At 41.1% G+C, this 20,580-nt stretch overlaps 1 protein-coding gene across 2 annotated transcripts in view; it reads left to right on the forward strand.

Annotated features, from left to right (window-relative positions):
• Window positions 1-92: 92 nt before the first annotated feature.
• LOC121580865 (enhancer of polycomb homolog 1-like) overlaps window positions 93-20,580 on the forward strand; it is a 49,579-nt gene continuing 29,091 nt past the window's right edge. Inside the window, exons 1-2 of one of the 2 annotated variants that reach the window (XM_041895978.2) lie at window positions 93-385; window positions 1,975-2,067. Coding sequence is in view for 1 of the 2 variants with exons in the window: in XM_041895977.2 (XP_041751911.2) it covers window positions 4,602-4,754 (153 nt within the window). In the remaining variant the exon portion in view is untranslated. Of the gene's footprint in view, window positions 386-1,974; window positions 2,068-4,279; window positions 4,755-20,580 lie in introns of those variants that run through there. The other variant, XM_041895977.2, reaches the window with a different exon arrangement.

Below are 20,580 nucleotides of genomic sequence, written 5' to 3' on the forward strand. Positions count from 1 at the left end.
TTTGAGCTCATCAACCCAGCGCTCTCTACAGGTGATTGGTGCCAGCCGCCGGCCAATCAGGATGCGTCTTTTGTTGCAAAGTTGTTAACCCCCAACAAGACAGTTACCTTCTCCTATTCGTTAGCTAGCTAGTTTCGATAGCTAGCTAATCTTCTTGAAAATAACTCTTATAATTTCCTGATGTCAACAACGGATTAGTTCGACGGAGAGAGAGGCTTTCAGATATAATGAAGAAAAATCCGAAAAATAGTAGTTTCCTAACAACTCCATTGAGTTTTTTTTTACGATACCGTTAGCTACGTTTCTCTTATGCCGTCTGCCCTTTTGGGGAATCAATCTCCTGATCATCAGAAATGTTATCACCCATCCTGGAGTAAATGTAATGGTACGTTTTTCTGATATCTTCGACTTCGTATCAATTTACTGATCGAAACAACTGTCTTGTGAAATTCGGTTTGTTTGCAAGATGGCTAGCTAGACAGTTACAATATAGTTATTACAATTCAATCGAATGGCAAGTTAGCTTGCTGATTGACGTGACATCGGTGGTTGGCTAACGTTACAGTCGCGAGCCAGCTTCATTTTTAGCTAGCTAGCTAGTTAGCTGACGTCACCGTTTTCGGCAAGCTAAGTAAAACGGTGTTTTATTTGGCTTGCAATTGTGTTATTGTAACTTGTCATTTGCTTTCAAAGGTTGTTCTGACGTGCGAAATGCAAAACGAAGTATTTTTTTCTATTTTGTGGAAAAAAGGTCAGAGCCAGCTAACGTTACGGTCATGACCAGAACGTGTCATACTAAAATCTGATGTATAAACTGTGCAATAATGTTGTACATTGGCTAATACGTTTTATAATCACTAACGTTAATTATAATGTAACGTTATAGCTAACTAGTTTACGTTAATGCTATCAAGGGAGGCATTTGATAGCTAAACACTGCCAGCCAACTACCAGTGATCTAAAAAGGAACTGCACACATTCATATTTAGGGTGTGTTCGTAAATTCAATCTGGAGTGCACTCTGGGCGTTCGTAAATTCAGAGCGTTGTCAGATTGTCCGTTCGTAAATTCAGAGCGCACACACTGGACGCTCTGGAGCTCTGGCCTCACAACATCAGTCAAGCACCCAAGCTAACTCGCTAACGTTGGCTAGCAACTTCCAGACACAAATGAGAGAACATCTCACTGACCATTTTACTCACCCAAGTGGTGCTGGTTAGGCTGTTTTTATCTGTGGAGGCTGCTGAGGGGAGGACGGCTCATAATAATGGCTGGAATGGAGTCAATGGAGTGGTATCAACCACATGGAAACCATGTCTTTGATTTGTTTGATACCATTCGATTGACTCCATTCCAGCCATTATTATGAGCCGTCCTCCCCTCAGCAGCCTCCACTGGTTTATGTTATCCAGAATGTTGGTGACTGTAACTGTGCTGCTGGCAACAATAGATTTTTTTTTTTTTTGCCATATTCAACAGGTGTTGAGCGTTCGTAAATTCCTTAGTTATTCTGAGCTCTGGCACACTCAGACGAGTGTGCTCTGAAATCAGAGTAGATAGCCAGAGCGAATTTACGAATGCACCCTTAGTAGTTGAAATTCTACTGAAGGAATCTGTGATGGCTAATGCCAAGTTGTTTGGAATAATGGTAATTAACATAATACATCTGCGGAGTGGCTTGATCAAACTACTACTAGCCCTGGCCCCTGCATGTCAAAGACTAAACACTATACTTGTCCTGGGCCCATATTAAAGCGTCTTGGAGAAGGAGTGCTGATTTTAGGATGAATAAGATTACATGGACAAGGGGGGCTGATTCTAGACCAGCACTCCTACTCTGAGGTGCATTTTGATTTAAGTTGCTCTTTGCAATTGGAATTGCTGTCCCAGTCCTGTCCTACCAACATGATGACCCTTATAATTACCAACACTCAAAGAAATGAGAATGCATATGTTTTTTTTATTCCCATTCAGATCCCAATGATGGTGTCTTTTGAAATGGATTACCCTGGGTGGAACCTACAACTCTTGGACCCTGGCTAGACCCGATGTCTGCCATTACTATAGGTAAGCCCAGATAATGTTTTTTTTAATATGGACTTTAGTCAAGCACCAGATGGCTCTACTTGCCATTCAGGATTAAGGAGTTATTGGGGTGAGGCCCTGTGACTGACTATCATCCTGTCCAGGGTTAGCCCGTGATCATGACTCTTAGTTCCATTAAATTACACATAAGTCATTTGGACGAAGGCATCTTCTGTACAGGGGAGTTTTGTTAAGAGCCGCAACGCTCGGTCTGAACATTAATACACATCGCATGCTGTACGGTTTTGGAAGCATAAGGACCTTATCTTTCACATCAGAGATAAATACATTTCACAAAACAAAAGGTTAAATGGTTTTCTCCCCAATTTCAATCTTGTCTCATTGCTGCAACTCCCCAACGTGCTTGGGAGGCGAAGGTCGAGTCATGCGTCCTCCGAAACATGACCCGCCAAACTGTGCTTCTTAACACCCGCCCGCTTAACCCAGAAGCCAGCCGCACCAATGTGTCGGAGGAAACACAGAGGTCAGCCTGCAGGCGCGGTCCGCCACAAGGAATCGCTAGAGCGCGATGAGCCAAGTAAAGCCCCCCCCCGGCCAAACCCTCCCCTAACCCGGACGACGCTGGGCCAATTGTGCGCCGCTGTTCAGGAGTCTTATGGCTTGGGTGTAGAAGCTGTTGAGAAGACTTTTGGACCTAGACATGGAGCTCCGGTACTGCTTGCCGTGCGGTAGCAGAGAGAACAGTCTATGACTAGGGTGGCTGGAGTCTTTGACAATTTTGAGGGCCTTCCTCTGACACCGCCTGGTATAGAGGTCCTGGATGGCAGGAAGCTTGGCCCCAGTGATGTACTGGGCCGTACGCACTACCCTCTGTAGTGCCTTGCGGTCGGAGGCCGAGAAGTTGCCATACCAGGCGGTGATTATAGGGTTAGGGTGCCCACACAGCCATATTTCCATGTTACAGCACTTGTTTACGGAAAACAGACGGAGGACCGTGGACTAGGGCTAATTAGCTATCTGCATCTCCGAACACCAGTGTGTAAACGGAAGATGGAGGCCACAAACATGTTGTCACTGAAAAATACTGTTGGCTGCAACTGTGTCAAAACAGTGTACAGTAAGTATGTATTTTGCATTTGTGAAGTTATTTTGATGAGATTTGAAAGAGGGATTTATGTTTCTAGAACGGTACCGCAATTAAGAATTGATTCACATTAGATGGAGTATTTGGCTGTTTTGGTTTCTAGAGCCAAACAGAACATGTAAGGTCCTTGGACTAAGGAGTAATGTTAGGCTCCTTTAGTCCAATATTGGGCTACTCCAGGGGGTGTATTTGTACATCAAGCTGCCTCACGTTACAGAAACTGAAGATTGATCCATAGGGCAGGAGCGCCTCAGGCTTGGAAAAGACTTACTCAAGGTACCAGAACCCTTTGTTTTGAGATTCTTCCTATTTCCAAATATAAAAATTACTGTAGGACACAGAGGACCCACACAGTTCTGTTGGAGAGGGACACTGTTCTAGGATTGATCACAAGAGGGTGACATTTTCCAACTTTGAAAAAATACTTTCTGAAGCTTTTCAGTTTTCACCTTACTGGTAATGACTGGTAAAATAGTCACTATTTCGTGAATGATAGTATATTTTACATTCTAATATGGTTATTATTTTTCATGAATAATCTCAAGGGTCTTATTTTATTACAACTTTTTTATATATATATATATAGGAACTAGGTGTGTTACCACTGCATCTTCAAGATACAGCAAACCTATTTTAAATATTTTGGTATTATGCCAGAGTATTGTAATGCCAATGTTTCATGAATGGTTTATCATCCATGTCTTCCCATTTCAACATATTTCATCAAATTTTTGCAAACAGCCCCCTCTAAATGTACAAATCACACGTAAAACAGAAGTAGATTTTTTTTTGCATGATAATACACCAAATATAATGTTACTGTGACAATAATTCATAATTATTAAGTCACTGATGATGAATTGGGTAATTTAGGCTATTTAGATTGCAATCAATTAGGGACATTCAGCGAAATATTATGTGGTGTCAATGCCCCTTTGTTATTGCAAACCAAATGTAACCTGAATCTTATAGTTAAGTAGTTACCCAAATTATATTTTATTGACTTGTTTACTTTTGGGGGGCACTGGGAGGGTGGTGAGGGCGCTTCGCCCCACCCCCACCCCCCACCGTCGCGCACGCGCTCGGAACCGTGTGGGAATGGCTGTTCGATGATCGGTGGGTTGGGCTGCTTTGTGCGAACGGAGCGTTATAAAGAGTTTTTAATGTCCGCCATGTTGGCCATGGCGTACTCAACCACCGATAGACAGCGAAGCATCTGAAAAAATAGACCGAAAGAGAGCGACAAGATCCGGGCCTTCCCGGCTCCGTTCGCGACGCCCTAAATATAGCTTCAACCAGTAGAATGGTAGATTTCTGAATAACATCAGATTCATCCATGAAAGCGCAACTCGAGACCGTTGTGAATTTTAGGAGATCGGATAGATTTATGTTGCATCTCGAATTATAAAAAATGAGTAAATTGTCGTTTCGGGCACGGGCGTTGGACGCGTCCAAGCCACTACCCGTCTTCCGATGTGAGGATTTACCAGACCTGCACGAATATGCATCTATTAACCGGGCAGTGCCGCAGATGCCGACGGGGATGGAAAAAGAAGAGGAATCGGTATGTTTTTATAGTTGTAAAATCTGCGAATAAACATGTCTCCATATTTTTATATTTTGAGAGGTGCTCCTTTTTTTTGTTTCTGCGCAAGTTTCCACAAAATGGCCGCCAATTGTATTTTCAGAAAGACGACGAAAATGTGGTGTAAATACCAAGTTAACAATCATTTAATAAATTGTACAGATCACTAAGGGTTTATTATTTATATATATTATATGAAATTCTGGTTTTAGGTGGTTGGTTTCGCTTGAGAGGATTTTCAAAGTACAAAGGAATCACGTGACTCCCGTCAATCCGACATTTTGTTGACAGTCTTTGGGATGGGCCTTGTTGGCGTAATGGCAAAGGACCGGTGCAAGGGGGAGCTAACTACCTGAATTTATATATGCCCCCACCCCGGGTGCCTGTGGGATGATGATGACGATACTGGGGGGGAAATGAAAACATTGTGTGCCTTGCATAGATAGTCTGTCTTTTCAGTTTAACCATAAGTGTGCGCTCAAAATAGCCTATACATTGACTCACAGGCTGCTCTGATGTTGAATTATTATAATTTATAGCGCCAACGGATGCATGAGAACAATCGATCATGACTGCACTCTTTTGCTTTACTTTCAATAAGCATATGGTTGGCTAAATACAATTTGTATTTTGCTAGGCACCTCCAAGGTTAATATTTGTCTTCATGCTTAAGGATTCAAGTCCAAGCAAGTGTTGGCTACGCACGTTGCCTTGTTATGATGTGGACGTTTGTACCTGTCAATGTAAAATGACATGTAGCCTCCAGTTTTTTTAGTTATCAGCTGTCATGCCTCTTGGGCCGTCTGTGTTTACGTTTCAGTGCACTAACTTGAATGGCCTGCTTTGTAGTTGACCGTTTTTTATATTGTCAATATTTTATACATGCCATGCTTCAATTGAAACCTGTTTCTAGGGATAGCCTACACTGTTTGTGATGCTATAAAGTGAGATACTCCCCCTCTCCCTGCAGACCATTTTTTTATATACCCTTTGTGTGTACTTATACTGTATTTATACTTGGGATATCGCTTTTCAACGAAGTTAGAATTTATTTTTTAAAGCTGCAGGACTACTTTAATTGCACATTTTGACATGAATTTATGGCAGGACCAGGCCAGGACATGTCTTCTTGACATTCCTCTGTGACACAATGCATCTTAATGCTCTGAGGCGCACAACAGGAGTCCCAGCAGTGGGCCTCTTCACAAAGAAGTCTCCACTCCATGTGTAATAGAGGCACATAATGATAGGAGTGGTCTGTTTTATTTATGCAATATACTGAGCACCCTGTCAGAGTGGAGCTGTCAGGCAACCTACAGCTTCTCAGTGACTGGCATGGGAAATGAAATCAGCATGGTATCCACCTTATGTCACAGTTGTTTTTGATGGAGGATGTTTTGGGTGGGGAATCGATGTTCTAGCTTACGCTATGCGTATGCCTTCTTCCAATTGATTGCTCATTAGATGTATTATTCAACCTGGCTGCTCCTCAACTTTTTATAACACCAATTTTATGCATGGGACTTGCCAGACCTCTACCATCCAAGGTTACCTTTCATTTTGTGATATATTTGGTTTGCAAGTCCCGTGTTCTCTATGCGAGTTGAAGTTAGCCTATGATCACTGGGTGTAGAACAGTTCACACGTGTGAACTGTGTGTCAGTCCAGACAGCCAGTGTTTGTTGGGTGAACTCACTGTCACTGGGTCAATGTCTGAGACGCAGAGGGAATTGTAGGGATGTGTTTCGTCTGAGTGCCAGTTTTCCTTGAACACACAGATGTTGGCAGTCGACCAATTTCTCACTGCTGTGACCTCGTTTCCCTAGAATGTGTTGCGTGATGGGCTAGCCTACCTGTCCAAAATCTCTGCTGTGGTTCAACCAAAATCAGTTGTAAAACGGTTTCACCACGTACGCGTGACTGCCTATGAACTTTTATCCTTTTTGCCTCAAATATCACCCTACTCTCTATGTAGTGCACTTCTTTTGACCAAGGCCCATAGATCACAATGAATACGATTACATGAACAGAAAGGGACCTGCTCCTAGATCAGCATTCCTACTCTGAGATGCTTATTATATACATTACCAGTTAAAAGTTTGGACACCTACTCATTCCAGGGTTTTTCTTTATTTTTCCTGTTTTCTACATTGTAGATTAATAGTGAAGACATCAAAACTATGAAATAACACATATGGGATCATGTAGTAACCAAAAAAGTGTTAAACAAATCAAAATGTTATATTTAAGATTATTTTAAGGAGCCACCCTTTGCCTTGATTACAGCTTTGTACACTTGGCATTCTCTCAACCACCTTCATGAGGCAGTCACCTGGAATGCATTTCAATTAACAGGTTTGCCTTGTTAAAAGTTATATTTGTGGAATTTCTTTACTTAATGCGTTTGAGCCAATCAGTTGTTGCGACAAGGTAGGGGTGGTATACAGAAGATAGCCCTATTTGGTAAAAGACCAAGTCCATATTATGGCAAGAACAGCTCAAATAAGCAAAGAGAAACAACAGTCCATCATTACTTTAAGACATGAAGGTCTTTTACCAAAAGTACGTTAAGCATATGTTTTTGTTTCAGTCACCTCCATCTCCTCTAACTGAAGCTAATTGTAGAGATTTTTTTTCTATTGATAATGTAAAATTAACAGCCATACAGAAAGACTCATGTGAAGGTGAAATCACAGAGGAGGAACTTCTGGATGCAATTAAAGACTAAGTCCGGGAGAACTCCAGGGTTGGATGGCATGCCAGTCGAGATATACCAAACCCCTTTTGATATACTCAGAGGACCGTTATTAGCATGTTTTAACCACTCCTATGTAAATGGTAGATTATCAGACACTCAAGAAGGTATGATTTCATTATTACTGAAACAGGATACAAGTGGAAAATATATAAAGATCCAATCCATTAAAAAAAATTGGAGGCCCCTTACACTTCAGTGTTGTAATGCAAAAATTCTAGCAAAATGTATAGCTTGTAGAATTTAAAAAGCTATTGTCGGATATTATTCATTCTAAGCAGACAGGTTTTTTACATGGAAGATACATTGGAGATAATATAAGGCAAGTACTGGAAACAATAGAACACTATGAAAAATCTAGGAAACCAGGCCTGCTATTCATAGCAGACTTCGAAAAGGCATTTGATAAAGTACGACTGGGGTTTATATATAAATGCCTGGAGCATTTCAATTTTGGAGAATCTCTTATAAAATGGGTTAAAATCATGTATAGTAACCCTAGGTGTAAAATAGTAAATAATGGCTATTTCTCAGACAGTTTTAAACTGTCAAGAGGAGTGAAACAAGGTTGTCCACTATCCAACAATAATATCAAGGGATTAGAAATCCAGGGCTTAAAAACAAACGTGTCATTGTACGCTGATGATTCATGTTTTCTTTTAAATCCACAACTTGAATCCCTCCACAGCCTCATAGAGGATCTAGGTACATTTTCTAACCTCTCTGGATTACAACCAAATTATGATACATGTACTATATTATGTATTGGATCACTAAAAAATACAATTTTTACATTACCATGTAGTTTACCAATAAAATGGTCTGATGGTGATGTGGATATACTCGGAATACATATCTCAAATGAAATAAATGATCTCACTCAATACATTTTAATAGAAAGTTAGCAAAAATAGATAAGATCCATGGAAAGGTAAATACCTGTCAATTTGTGGAAAAATCACCCATATTAACTCTTTAGTATTATCACAGTTTACCTATTTGCTTATGGTTTTGCCTACGTCTAGCGAACAGCTTATTAAAATTATATGAGAAAAAAAGATTCCATTTTATTTGGAACGGCAAGCCAGGCAAAATTAAACGGGCCTATTTATATAATGAATATGAATTCGGAGGACAAAAATTATTAAATATTAAAGCATTAGACCATGGTTCTTCAATTCCGGTCCTGGAGGGCCGAAACACTTCTGTTTTTTATTTCTATCCGGTAGTTAATTGCACTCACCTGGTGTCCCAGGTCTGAATTAGCCCCTGATTAGAATGAGAGGATGAAAAACAGGTGTTTCGGCCCTCCAGGACCGGAATTGAAGAACCCTGCATTAGACCGATCACTAAAAGCTTCAGCCATACAAAAGTTATACTTAAATCCGAACTGGTTCTCTAGCAAATTAGTAAGATTGTCTCACCCAATGTTCAAGAATGGCCTTTTTCCCTTTATTCAGATTACAACATCTCACTTTCAGTTATTTGAAAAGGAAATCATCTCCCAAATATCACTATTTCTAAAACAAGCCATAGAAAGTTGGTTGCAATTTCAATTTAATCCTCCAGAAACGACAGAACAAATAATGCAACAAATATTGTGGTTAAACTCAAATATACTAATTGATGAAAAACATTTTTTTGTTGACAATGTTTAAAAAAATATATAATTTCGTAAATTATATCATCGGTAGGACTGGTGGAGTTAGGTCGCACATGCAGCTAACAAAAACATATGGAAATGTCTGCTCTACCCAAAATTACAACCAAATAATTGCAGCATTACCGCAAAAATGGAAGAGCAAAGTGGAAGGGGGGAAAAGTAAGGAACTTGTCTGTCGGCCTTGCATTAAAGAACATAATTGGTTAAAGAAAACTGTGATCAATAAAAAAGTATACCAGTTTCATTTAAGGACCAAAGGATTGACAGCCGTCCCATATAGATTGCAAAATAGTTGGGAAGAGATTTGATGTACCGATCCCATGGTATAGCGTTTATGAACTGATACCCAAAACGACACCGGATTCAAAACTTATAATTTTTCAATATAAATTGTTATATACAATTCTTGCTACCAATAGAATGTTATTTATATGGGGGATACAATCTTCCCAGCTCTGCAGATTTTGCTGCGAAGAGACAGAATCATTAGCTCATTTGTTTTGGTACTGTCCATTTGTAGCTTGTTTTTGGACACAGGTCCAGGAATGGCTAAAGGATTGCAATATTTACCTGGAGCTAACCCTGCAGATAGCATTACTGGGTGATCTGAAAAGTCATAGTCAATCGATCAAAAATATAATAATACTTTTAGCAAAAATGTATATTTTCAATTTACAATCTGTAGAAACAATGAGAATAGAAATGTTCAGAACTTTTGTAAAACATCACTGTACAGTTGAAAAATATACAGCAAATAGAAATCCAATATGGATGGTGTTAAGAGATAGATGGGTGGAGTTGAAGGATGGGACTAATAACAACTAATAACAACAAGATAACTAATAATGTAAGCATGCTGTGTCCATAATAAGTTATAGGTTATAGGTTGAGAGCTTTTGTGAAAGAGCACAGTTAGAAAGATATGGCATGTAGAAACAAACCGGATGGACATCATGAAAATGATCGGAGAGGTTGAGGGTGGAGGAAGTTCAGGAGTAAAAAAACAAACAAAATATAATTATTGTATAATTGACTGTGTCCATAAAATGTATATAGTATGTATAAGCTGGAAGTAGAGGCCTAAGCATTGTTGTTCACTAATTTACTCCAATTAGTGAAGGGGTGGTGGGGTTGGAAAGTAATAAAGGGAAATATATATAAAAAAAAAAAAAAGTATGTATGCAGTTGAAGTCGGAAGTTTACATACACCTTAGCCAAATACATTTAAACTCAGTTTTTCACAATTCCTGACATTTTAATCCTAGTCAAAATTCACTGTCTTAGGTCAGTTAGGATCACCACTTTATTTTAAGAATGTGAAATGTCAGAATAATAGTAGAGTGATTTATTTCATCACATTCCCAGTGGGTCAGAAGTTTACATACACTCAATTAGTATTAGGTAGCATTGCCTTTTAAATTGTTTAACTTGGGGCAAATGTTTCGGGTAGCCTTCCACAAGCTTCCCACAATAAGTTGGGTGAATTTTGGCCCATTCCTCCTGACAGAGCTGGTGTAACTGAGTCAGGTTTGTAGGCCTCCTTGCTTCTTCTGCCCACAAATGTTCTATAGGATTGAGGTCAGAGCTTTGTGATGGCCACTCCAATACCTTGACTTTGTTGTCCTTAAGCCATTTTGCCACAACTTTGGAAGTATGTTTGGGGTCATTGTCCATTTGGAAGACACATTTGCGAACAAGCTTTAACTTCCTGACTGATGTCTTGAGATGTTGCTTCAATATATCCACATCATTTTCCTTCCTCATGATGCCATCGATTTTGTGAAGTGCACCAGTTCCTCCTGCAACAAAGCACCCACACAGCATGATGCTGCCACCCCCATGCTTCACGGTTGGGATGGTGTTCCCCTTTTTCCTCCAAACATAACGATGGTCATTATGGCCAAACAATTCTATTTTCGTTTCATCAGACCAGAGGACATTTCTCAAAAATGTACGATCTTTGTCCCCATGTGCATTTGCAAACCGTAGTCTGGCTTTTTTATGGCGGTTTTGGAGCAGTGGCTTCTTCTTTGCTGAGCGGCCTTTCAGGTTATGTCGATATAGGACTCGTTTTACTGTGGATATAGATACTTTTGTACCTGTTTCCTCCAGCATCTTCACAAGGTCCTTTGCTGTTGTTCTGGGATTGATTTGCACTTTCCGCACCAAAGTACATTAATCTCTAGGTGACAGAACGCGTCTCCTTCCTTAGCGGTATGACGGCTGCATGGTCCCATGGTGTTTATACTTGCGTACTATTGTCTGTACAGATGAACTGGTACCTTCAGGCATTTGGAAATTGCTCCCTAGGATGAACCAGACTTGTGGAGGTCTACACATTTTTTTTCTGAGGTCTTGGCTGATTTCTTTAGATTTTCCCTTGATGTTAAGCAAAGAGGCACTCAGTTTGAAGGTAGGCCTTGAAATACATCCACAGGTACACCTCTAATTGACTCAAATGATGTCAATTAGCCTATCAGAAGCTTCTAAAGCCATGACATCATTTTCTGGAATTTTCCTAGCTGTTTAAAAGCACCGTCAACTTAGTGTATGTAAACGTCTGACCCACTGGAATTGTGATACAGTTAATTATAAGTGAAACAATCTGTCTGTAAACAATTGTTGGAAAAGTTATTTGTGTCATGCACAAAGTAGATGTCCTAACTGACTTGCCAAAACTATAGTTTGTTAACAAGAAATTTGTGGAGTGCTTTTAATGACTCCAACCTAAGTGTATGTAAACTTCTGACTTCAACTGTGTGTGTGTATATATATGTATATATATATGTATATATATATATGTATATATATATGTATATATATATATATATATATATATATGAGAGGAAAAAAATATATTGGGGATTGGAAGTGATGCAGACAATTACATTGATGGAAGTTACAATCTATCTGCAATATTAAAGCTGATCTACCCCCTAAAAAAAAAAAAGAAGGAAAAAAAGACAAGGTCAGTTAATCCAGAAAATGTCTAGAACAAAAACCATCAAGCGCTATGATGAATCTGGATCTCATGAGGCCTGCCACAGGAACAGAAGACCTGCTGCAGAGGATATGTTCATTAGAGTTATCTGCACCTCAGATTGCAGCCCAAATAAATGCTTCACAGAGTTCAAGTAACAGACACATCTCAACATCAACTGTTCAGAGGAGACTGCGTGAATCAGGCCTTCATGGTCGAATTGCTGCAAAGAAACCACTACTGAAGGATACCAATAAGAAGAAGAGACTTGCTTGGGCCAAGAAACACGAGGAATGGACATTAGCCCGGTGGAAATCTGTCCTTTGGTCTGATGAGTCCAAATGTGAGATTTTTGGTTCCAACTGGCGTGTTTTTGTTAGACACAGAGTAGGTGAACGGATGATCTCCGCATGTGTGGGTCCCACCGTGAACTTTGGACTGGTACTGTACGTCCCCAGATGGTTTCAGGAAACACGATTTGTAGAAGTAGCTATGTAGACCACTTCTTAGTCTCACAGTAGTGGAGTTACATAAACAGTTCATCCCTCCAGACATGCTCTGTGTGCATCCCAAATGTTACCCTATACTGTACACTACTTTTCACCAGGGCCCATAGGGCTCTGGTCAAGAGTAATGCACGGTATAGGGTTTATTTGGTACACATACAGGGTCTCACAGTAGTAAAGTTATGAATTCTACTCTCCAGACATTCTCTGCTTCTCTGTCGCCCTGTCAGTCACTGTCCGCTGTGGCTGTCCATCATGTTAAGTGACATTTACAGTGTCTGGGACAGTAGCTGCCTGGTAGGCAGGCAGGCCGGCCAAGAGGAGCGGTGGTGGGCCCCCAGAGTAGACCTGACAGTGATCAATACACTCATTTTAAGGGCTAGCCTATTTCCACTGTTGTGGTCTGGAGGAGGAAGAGACTGATGGTTCAAAATGAAATGGCATCCTATTCCCTATATAGTGCACTACTTTTGACCAGTGCCTGCAGAGCCTATATGGGAGCTGGCCTTTGGAGCAGATTCTAGAGTGCTAAAAATGGAATTGGTTGTCAACAGTAATTTTCTCAGCAAGCCTTGGAGTAGGCTAACAGTCTCTTGACGCCTATGCAAACCACAGACTTATTATAATGTAGAACAAACTTGCAGGCAAGTGCACTATTCTCAGCCCTTGGCAAGAGTAAGGTTGCATCACGATTCTCCACACTTTTCCCAAAGTGTGCATTTAGGCTACCTACTCCCATTCATGGATTTAATGTAGTAACCATTGGCTGGAGGAAGTTCCCACCACTTATATCCATGGCGGGGAGTGTGCAAGTGCAAACTTTGGTAGAAGGGTGGAGAATCTAGACGTAGCCAAAGATTTCTGTACTGTAGTGGGGACTTAAGGCATTGATTTAGCCTATCTTTCTGAATGCTGTAGCGAAGGCAAACCTGCAGGTGAGACTGTCCATGTAGGATTACTAGTATTCTGGGTTGGGCAGCAGAGATGGTGTTTGTTGCTTTGTATGGGAGGGGTTATGTTCCTCTTCACCCACGCCGCTGCCAACCCTTTGCAACGAGAGAGAGAGAAGTTGGCTTGGGCGGAATCTAGATTTTCATATCGTCATACTGTCCTTCTCTCATCCCGGGATTTACAGTTTTACCAGCATAGCACACAAGGGGCACCAAAAATCATGCTCATAAAGCTAGTAGCTACCGTATGTCATTTTCGGTGAGTGGACATTTACAAGCGAAAGTGAACGAGGGAAATTGTGCAAATAAGGTTGTGAAGCATGCATTTCTGAAGGAAGAGCAGCATGTGTACACATAGCAGATGGGAGAAGAACAGAGGAGAGAAAAACTAGGAAAAAATGGCAACTGTACAGAACTTATCCAGAGCTCTTTGACTTCTGGCAGAAAGCCATTATAATATATCTGATGGCAAACATTTAGTAGTGAATTGCATACAAGTGTAACTTCATCACCTCATGTGCGCTGCACATCAGAGATTTGCCGATAGATATAGAACGCTACGGACTCACCAGCTCGCTTTCTCCTGTTGTGCTATTTACAAACACATGACTGGCTCAACTGTTCTGGGGAACTACGGTAAGCTTCATAATGTAAAATAATGTGACGGGCTAAATGAACGCAATCTGCTTTATCGCAACGTATTGTACAAGTTGACTGCAGGTATTAATTTAAGTAGCTATAAATACAAAGTTATTGAAAGACAAATAAATAGTTTTGACGGCATTTAAAAACCATCCCATGGCTTTTTCCAAATATCCCGGTATACTGCCCAAGCCTAGAGAGAAGCTCACTTTATTTGGCATATACAACTAGGGCTGTGAAGGTCATGGAATTTTGGATGAAGGTTATGGGTAATATTGCAATGATTTGACTGTTTTAAGAGGAAATAGTGCGGTGATTGGTCGAAAGTAGGGAATGGTGTGCCATTTGATACACATTCTAGGCCCCTCAACTCTGGACTTTTGAAGCCAGTTCCACTGCTTTTTTTTTCTTTGTTGTTCCCCTCTAATCAGGGACTGATGTAGACCTTGGACAACAGGTGGGTGCAATTAATTTTCAGGTAGAACAGAAAACCAGCACGCTCCCGACCTCGTAAGGTAAGAGTTGAATAACCCTGCACTAGGCTATAAATAGGCTGGTATTAATATCCAGTCAGTGGTTATTATGAATGTCGTGATTTTCAAATTGGCACCAATTAACTCATGGTCATAGAATACTGTTATAATGAAATATTTGTGGTGTGTTGCAGACAGCAATTCGTTTTTGCATTATTTTGTGGACTTAATGTCCTTTCAAAGCGGTGACTGAGTTTGTTCCATAAATGAATCATTGTACCTGTGTAGATGAGGGAGATTTGACTGCTGCTGACAGTTAAACACTCTTCAGGACTCTAGTTGGGAGTGAATGGCATGCGTCCCAGATGGCACCCTGTTCATTATATAGTGCACTACTTTTGACTATGGCCCAATTATTCCCTATGTAGTGCAGTACTAGTGCACTAAATAGGGAATTAGGTGCCATTTGGGATGCAGACAGTGAGACCGCAGAGCAAACATCTGCAGCTTGCCTTGGGCCCCTAGAGCAGAGCTGTGGCGAGCGGCACAGTGAAACCATAATCACACACTCCGGAGAGATGTACCAATCTGGGACCACGCTGTGCTTCTGCCATCTTGACAGGCTGCCAGTGCTCAGAGGCCCTTTTAGTTTTACTACTGTCAGTCGGCCCGCAGACCTGCTTGGATTAGTGCGTGTGTGTGTGTGGGGTGGGAATGACAGAAATCGCATTTAGATTATGGTAATTCATCTTAACAGAAAATGCAACTCGAGGATGCAGCAGCGTTTCAAGTTTTATTAGTCGTCTACACGGGGTACGCATGTTATACATCGTCCAACGAAATGCTTACTTGCAGGTTCCTTCTCGACAATGCAACCACAAATAATAAGAGAAGAATACGTACATAAAGTAAATGGCTCAGAATAGAATAAACATTTTAGCATAAGTATAATACAGGAAGGCACAATTTATAGTCCAATATTTACACGTGTATTGGGGGTGGGGGTGTAGTGTATAAACTGAGCAGTATATTAAGTAGGCTTGGGCGGTATACCGGGGTGTTTGGAAAAAGCCACGGGATGCTTTTTCAATACCGTTGAAACTATTTCTGAAGTTTTTTCAATACATTTGAATATTTGTAACTAATTTTAAGTAAATACCTGCAGTCAACTTGTGCAATACGTTAGGAGATAAAGAACATTGCTTTCTTCATTTCACCTGTCACATTATTATGAAGCTTACGGTAGTCCCCAGTTACGTGGTGTTTGGTTACATGCACACAACGACAAGAGACCAGGGCCTTGTGAGTCACTCACTGTTGTGCATCATGCACCAGGTGATCTAATTACAGTATGGAATTCACAACTAAATGTTTGCCAGCTAGATATCTTATAACTATTAACTGCCTAAAATGTCCTAAATGCTCTGCAATTTAGTAGCTAAGTGGTTAGCTTCTTCCAAAATCAAGCATTCGCTTGGTAACCGCAGAGAATCCTCTCCTGGATCAAGAGCCTTGCTGGCTAATGCTTGTTTTGTGCATACAGCAAACTGAGTAGAATTTTTTTAGTTACTTGTATAGTTTAGGTCAAACTGTACACAATGTTCGCAATGCGCTAGTTAGCATTTAGTTAGCATTCTCTATGAGATTTGACATGTACTTGTTAGCATTGCAAACCTTCGGATTACAGAGCATCAGTAGGGTTTGAAAACAGCGCACCTTGTGTTCAGTGCCGGTATTACAGCATATCCCGGTATGGCATAAAGTCTGACAATCTGGATACCACCCAAGCCTAATAAGTCTGGTAGGTGTGTGTGTGTGTGTGCAACTGCTAAGGTGTGGAGAATCTGAGCAGGTGATCAGTCCAGTTCAAGTGTTCAGCAGTCTGATGGCTTGTAGATACATTTAACATTAGTCATTTAGAAGACACTCTTATCCAGAGCGACTTACAGTTAGTGAGTGCATACATTATTATTAATTTTTTATACTGGCCCTCCGTGGGAATCGAACCCACAACCCTGGCGTTGCAAGCGCCATGCTCTACCAACTGAGCTACACAGGACAGTTTCTATCAGACCTCATGCTCCGATACCGTCTGCCCGACAGATATGGGAGAGAACAACTCGTGTGTGGGGTCCTTGATGCTGCGTGCCTTCCTCAGGCACCGTTTTGAGTAGATGTCCTGTATGGGTGGGAGCACGGTCCCAGTGATGTCCCAACGGCATTCGTCCTTACCGAATTTACGATGCGCACTTTGAAGATGTTAGAATAACTGTCCACGTTTACTTTTCCTCAGCCAACAAGACGAGTAACTAACAGCAAAATCACTAGCCTATTTCAATCTACTATCCCCCATAGTAGAAAAGTTGACCTGTCTAGGACCGTTGTGGGACGATGGCACCCAAATTCATACAACCAGTGCATCAAAAAAACATTTGAAAAACAGGCTGATGCAGCAGACCAGAATGTTTAGCTTAAAATGTTGATATACTATTATTTCTTCACATTATAAGCGCAGCAATGGGCACCCGGATGTATGTAAGTTCCATAATGCAATTGGCGTTAAAACATTGTTGCCAAACGCGCACCCCACATGTGAGTGGTTTCATGTGACAGAGATTAAAATATCTGTGAGAAATGTAGAAAGATGCAGCAACTAACATGGGATGCTAATATGACTAGGATTGTGCCTTTGGCTTCTGGACAACGAGTTGATTTGAAAACCAATAGAACATGAGAGAAATAGGCTACTGGTTTCAATGGCATATGGAGGTCTTGGTAATAATTGGTTCCACGTTTCTATGGTCGGATTTTTGCTAGGCCACTTTGAAGCAAGGTAAGACATCAAATCAAAATCAAATTTTATTTGCCACATACACGTGTTTAGCAGATGTTATTGCGGGTGTAGCGAAATGCTTGTGCTTCTAGCTCCGACAGTACAGTAATATCTAACAACATATACCCAATACACACATCTAAGTAAGGAATGGAATTAAGAATATATACATATGGACAAGTAATGAGAGTGGCATGGACTAAGATACAGTAGAATATTAAAGAATACAGTATATACATATGAGATGAGTAATGCAAGATATGTAAACATTATTAAAGTGGCCAGTGATTTCAATAGGCAGCAGCAGCCTCTAATATGCTAGTGATGGCTATATAACAGTGATGGCCTTGAGATAGAAGCTGTTTTTCATTCTCTCGGTCCCAGCTTTGATGCACCTGTACTGACCTCGCCTTCTGGATGATAGCAGCGGGGTGAACAGGCAGTGGCTGTGGATGTCCTTGATCTTTTTGGCCTTCCTGTGACATTGGGTGCTGTAGGTGTCCTGAAGGGCGGGTAGTTTCCCCCCCGGTAATGCTTTCGGTAGAACGCACCACCCTCTGGAGAGCCCTGCGGTTGCGGGAGGTGCAGTTGCCGTACCAGGCGGTGATACAGCCCGACAGGATGCTCTCAATTGTGCATCTGTAAAATTTAAGGTTTTTAAGGTGCCAAGCCACATTTCTTCAGCCTCCTGACTACAATAAAAGCAGCCTCAGGATATGTGGTTTCTAGTTTGCATAAAGTCCAGTGATTTTCTTTGAGGGCCGTCGTGGTATCTGCTTGAGGGGGGATATACACGGCCGTGACTATAACCAAAGAAAATTCTCTTGGGGGAGAATACGGTCGGCATTTGATTTTGAGGTATTCTAGGTCGGGTGAACAAAAGGACTTGAGTTCCTGTATGTTACTACAATTACACTATAATAATATGCCATTTAGCAGACACTTTTATTCAAAGCAACTTAGTCATGTGTGCATACATTTTTACGTATGGGTGGTCCCGGGGATCGAACCCACTACTCTGGCGTTACAAGCGCCATGCTCTACCAATTGAGCTACAGAGGACTATGAGTCGTTAATGATGAAACGCACACCTCCGCCCTTCTGCTTCCCGGAGAGAGATTTATTTCTGCCTGCGCTATGAACTGAGAACCCATCTGGCTGGACCGATTTCAACAGAATATCCCCAGAGAGCCATGTTTCCGTGAAACAAAGTATGTTACAGGCCCTGATGTCTCTCTGGAAAGAAATCCTTGCCCTGAGCTCATCGATTTTTGTTATCCAAAGACTGAACATTAGCGAGTAGTATACTTTGAAGCGGTGGGTGGTGTGCGCGTCTCCTAAGTCGAACCAGCAGGCCACTCCGAGTGCCTCTCCTCCGCCGGCAATGTTTTGGGTCAGCCGCTGGATCAGTTCAATTGCCCTGGGGAGAGCAAACAAAGGATCTGCTTCGGGGAAGTCGTATTCCTGGTCGTGTTACCGCCGCTCTGATATCCAATAGTTTTTCCCGGCTGTATATAATGATACGAAACACTTTCTGAGCTAATAATGTACAAAATAATACATATAAAAACAAAATACCGCAACGTTTCCTAAGAGCTAGTCGCGAGGCTGCCATCTTCGTCGGCGCCAAATATGCCTCATGAAGGAAAATGTTCAGGTTTCAAGCAATTAAGTATATGTTTTCAAAATGCGTACTGCCTCCAGTTGCCTATGCACTTGAGTGGCGAATAGTTGAGAAATAAATATAGTAACTGTTTTTAATACACGCGATTGCATTATTATTGTTGCGCAATGATTAGGCTTATGAAAGCATAAGTATCACTCCAGAAGCAACAGCTGTTTGAGGAGCTGTAGCTATTGTGCTGTCTGACAAATATTTAGCTCAAACTAGACTGTATCTGTATGCTCTGCGCGTTTGATCAATAAGACGACTAATGAAAATACACACGCAGCAATTTAATTCCACATAATTATGAAAATGTACCTACAAACTGATTTTCAATCATGACCGGTCAAATGCATTGACATTGACTGGTATTTCCATTAATGAATAGACTAAAAAGCATTATTATGCAATGCTACTTTTTCCACTTAAATTAACTAGGCTACTTTTCAATTCGCTAGTCAGAAAGTCTGCCGGGCCGGAGAAAAGTAGCTACACATCAGACAGTGTCTACTGATGGCATGCCCTTCATGAATTCTCAACCAAGTGGAGAAGTACAACTGAAGCACAAAATGAGTCTGATACCGAGCAGAAATTACAATAGCATTTTAGATCTGTGTTTACAAAACATAGCAAGAAATTGCTTAAGCGTTTTTCTATTCATAGTTTTTTTTGTAAAACGCAGAAATCTGCATTAACGTGACCCCTGTATGATGTTGTAACGATGAGTCGAAATCCGTTTAGCCAGTTGTTTTATGGCACATACATTTAATTTTGCGTACTGGGACCGACATTAACTATAGCCCGCTGGCCTGGGGCCAGTAAAAACGTGTATGCCTGTGGATCTCGTCAACTGTTCAGCACATTTTTGCATTCCAGTTCAACAATCACCTGCTCTTTCACAGTCTACCATTTGAAGACTAAACGCGTCAGTCATGCTATTTGTATTTTAGTAATATGATTGGCTGTTCATTCAAGCACCACCACGCTCCCGCAAGTCACAAACACTTGAGCAGTACATGTGTTGATGCCATCACACAGCGCACGCGAGCTGTCCAGAGCAAAAAGAAGCGCCCATCAATCTACTCGCTGAGCTTATTTATTTTAGGGGAAAGTGATTTACAAAAGTAAACCTTCAATAGTGAACATACTAGCATGTCCTGTTGAACGAGGAAGAGCTTGGTTTGTTGTTTTGGAAAGTTTGAAAGTATATTGAAAAGTTCCTTAGTAGCAAGCTACCTTTTTGAGTTTGGATCACGCGACGCAATTGGCATCAGTTGCTGGGGCTGCTACTATCTGTCCAGTGATCCTGCCGACCAAGGCCGAGTCTGAGGAGCTGT

This window comes from Coregonus clupeaformis, chromosome 14 (assembly GCF_020615455.1).
Source record: "Coregonus clupeaformis isolate EN_2021a chromosome 14, ASM2061545v1, whole genome shotgun sequence".
In the NCBI taxonomy this organism is placed as follows: domain Eukaryota; kingdom Metazoa; phylum Chordata; class Actinopteri; order Salmoniformes; family Salmonidae; genus Coregonus; species Coregonus clupeaformis.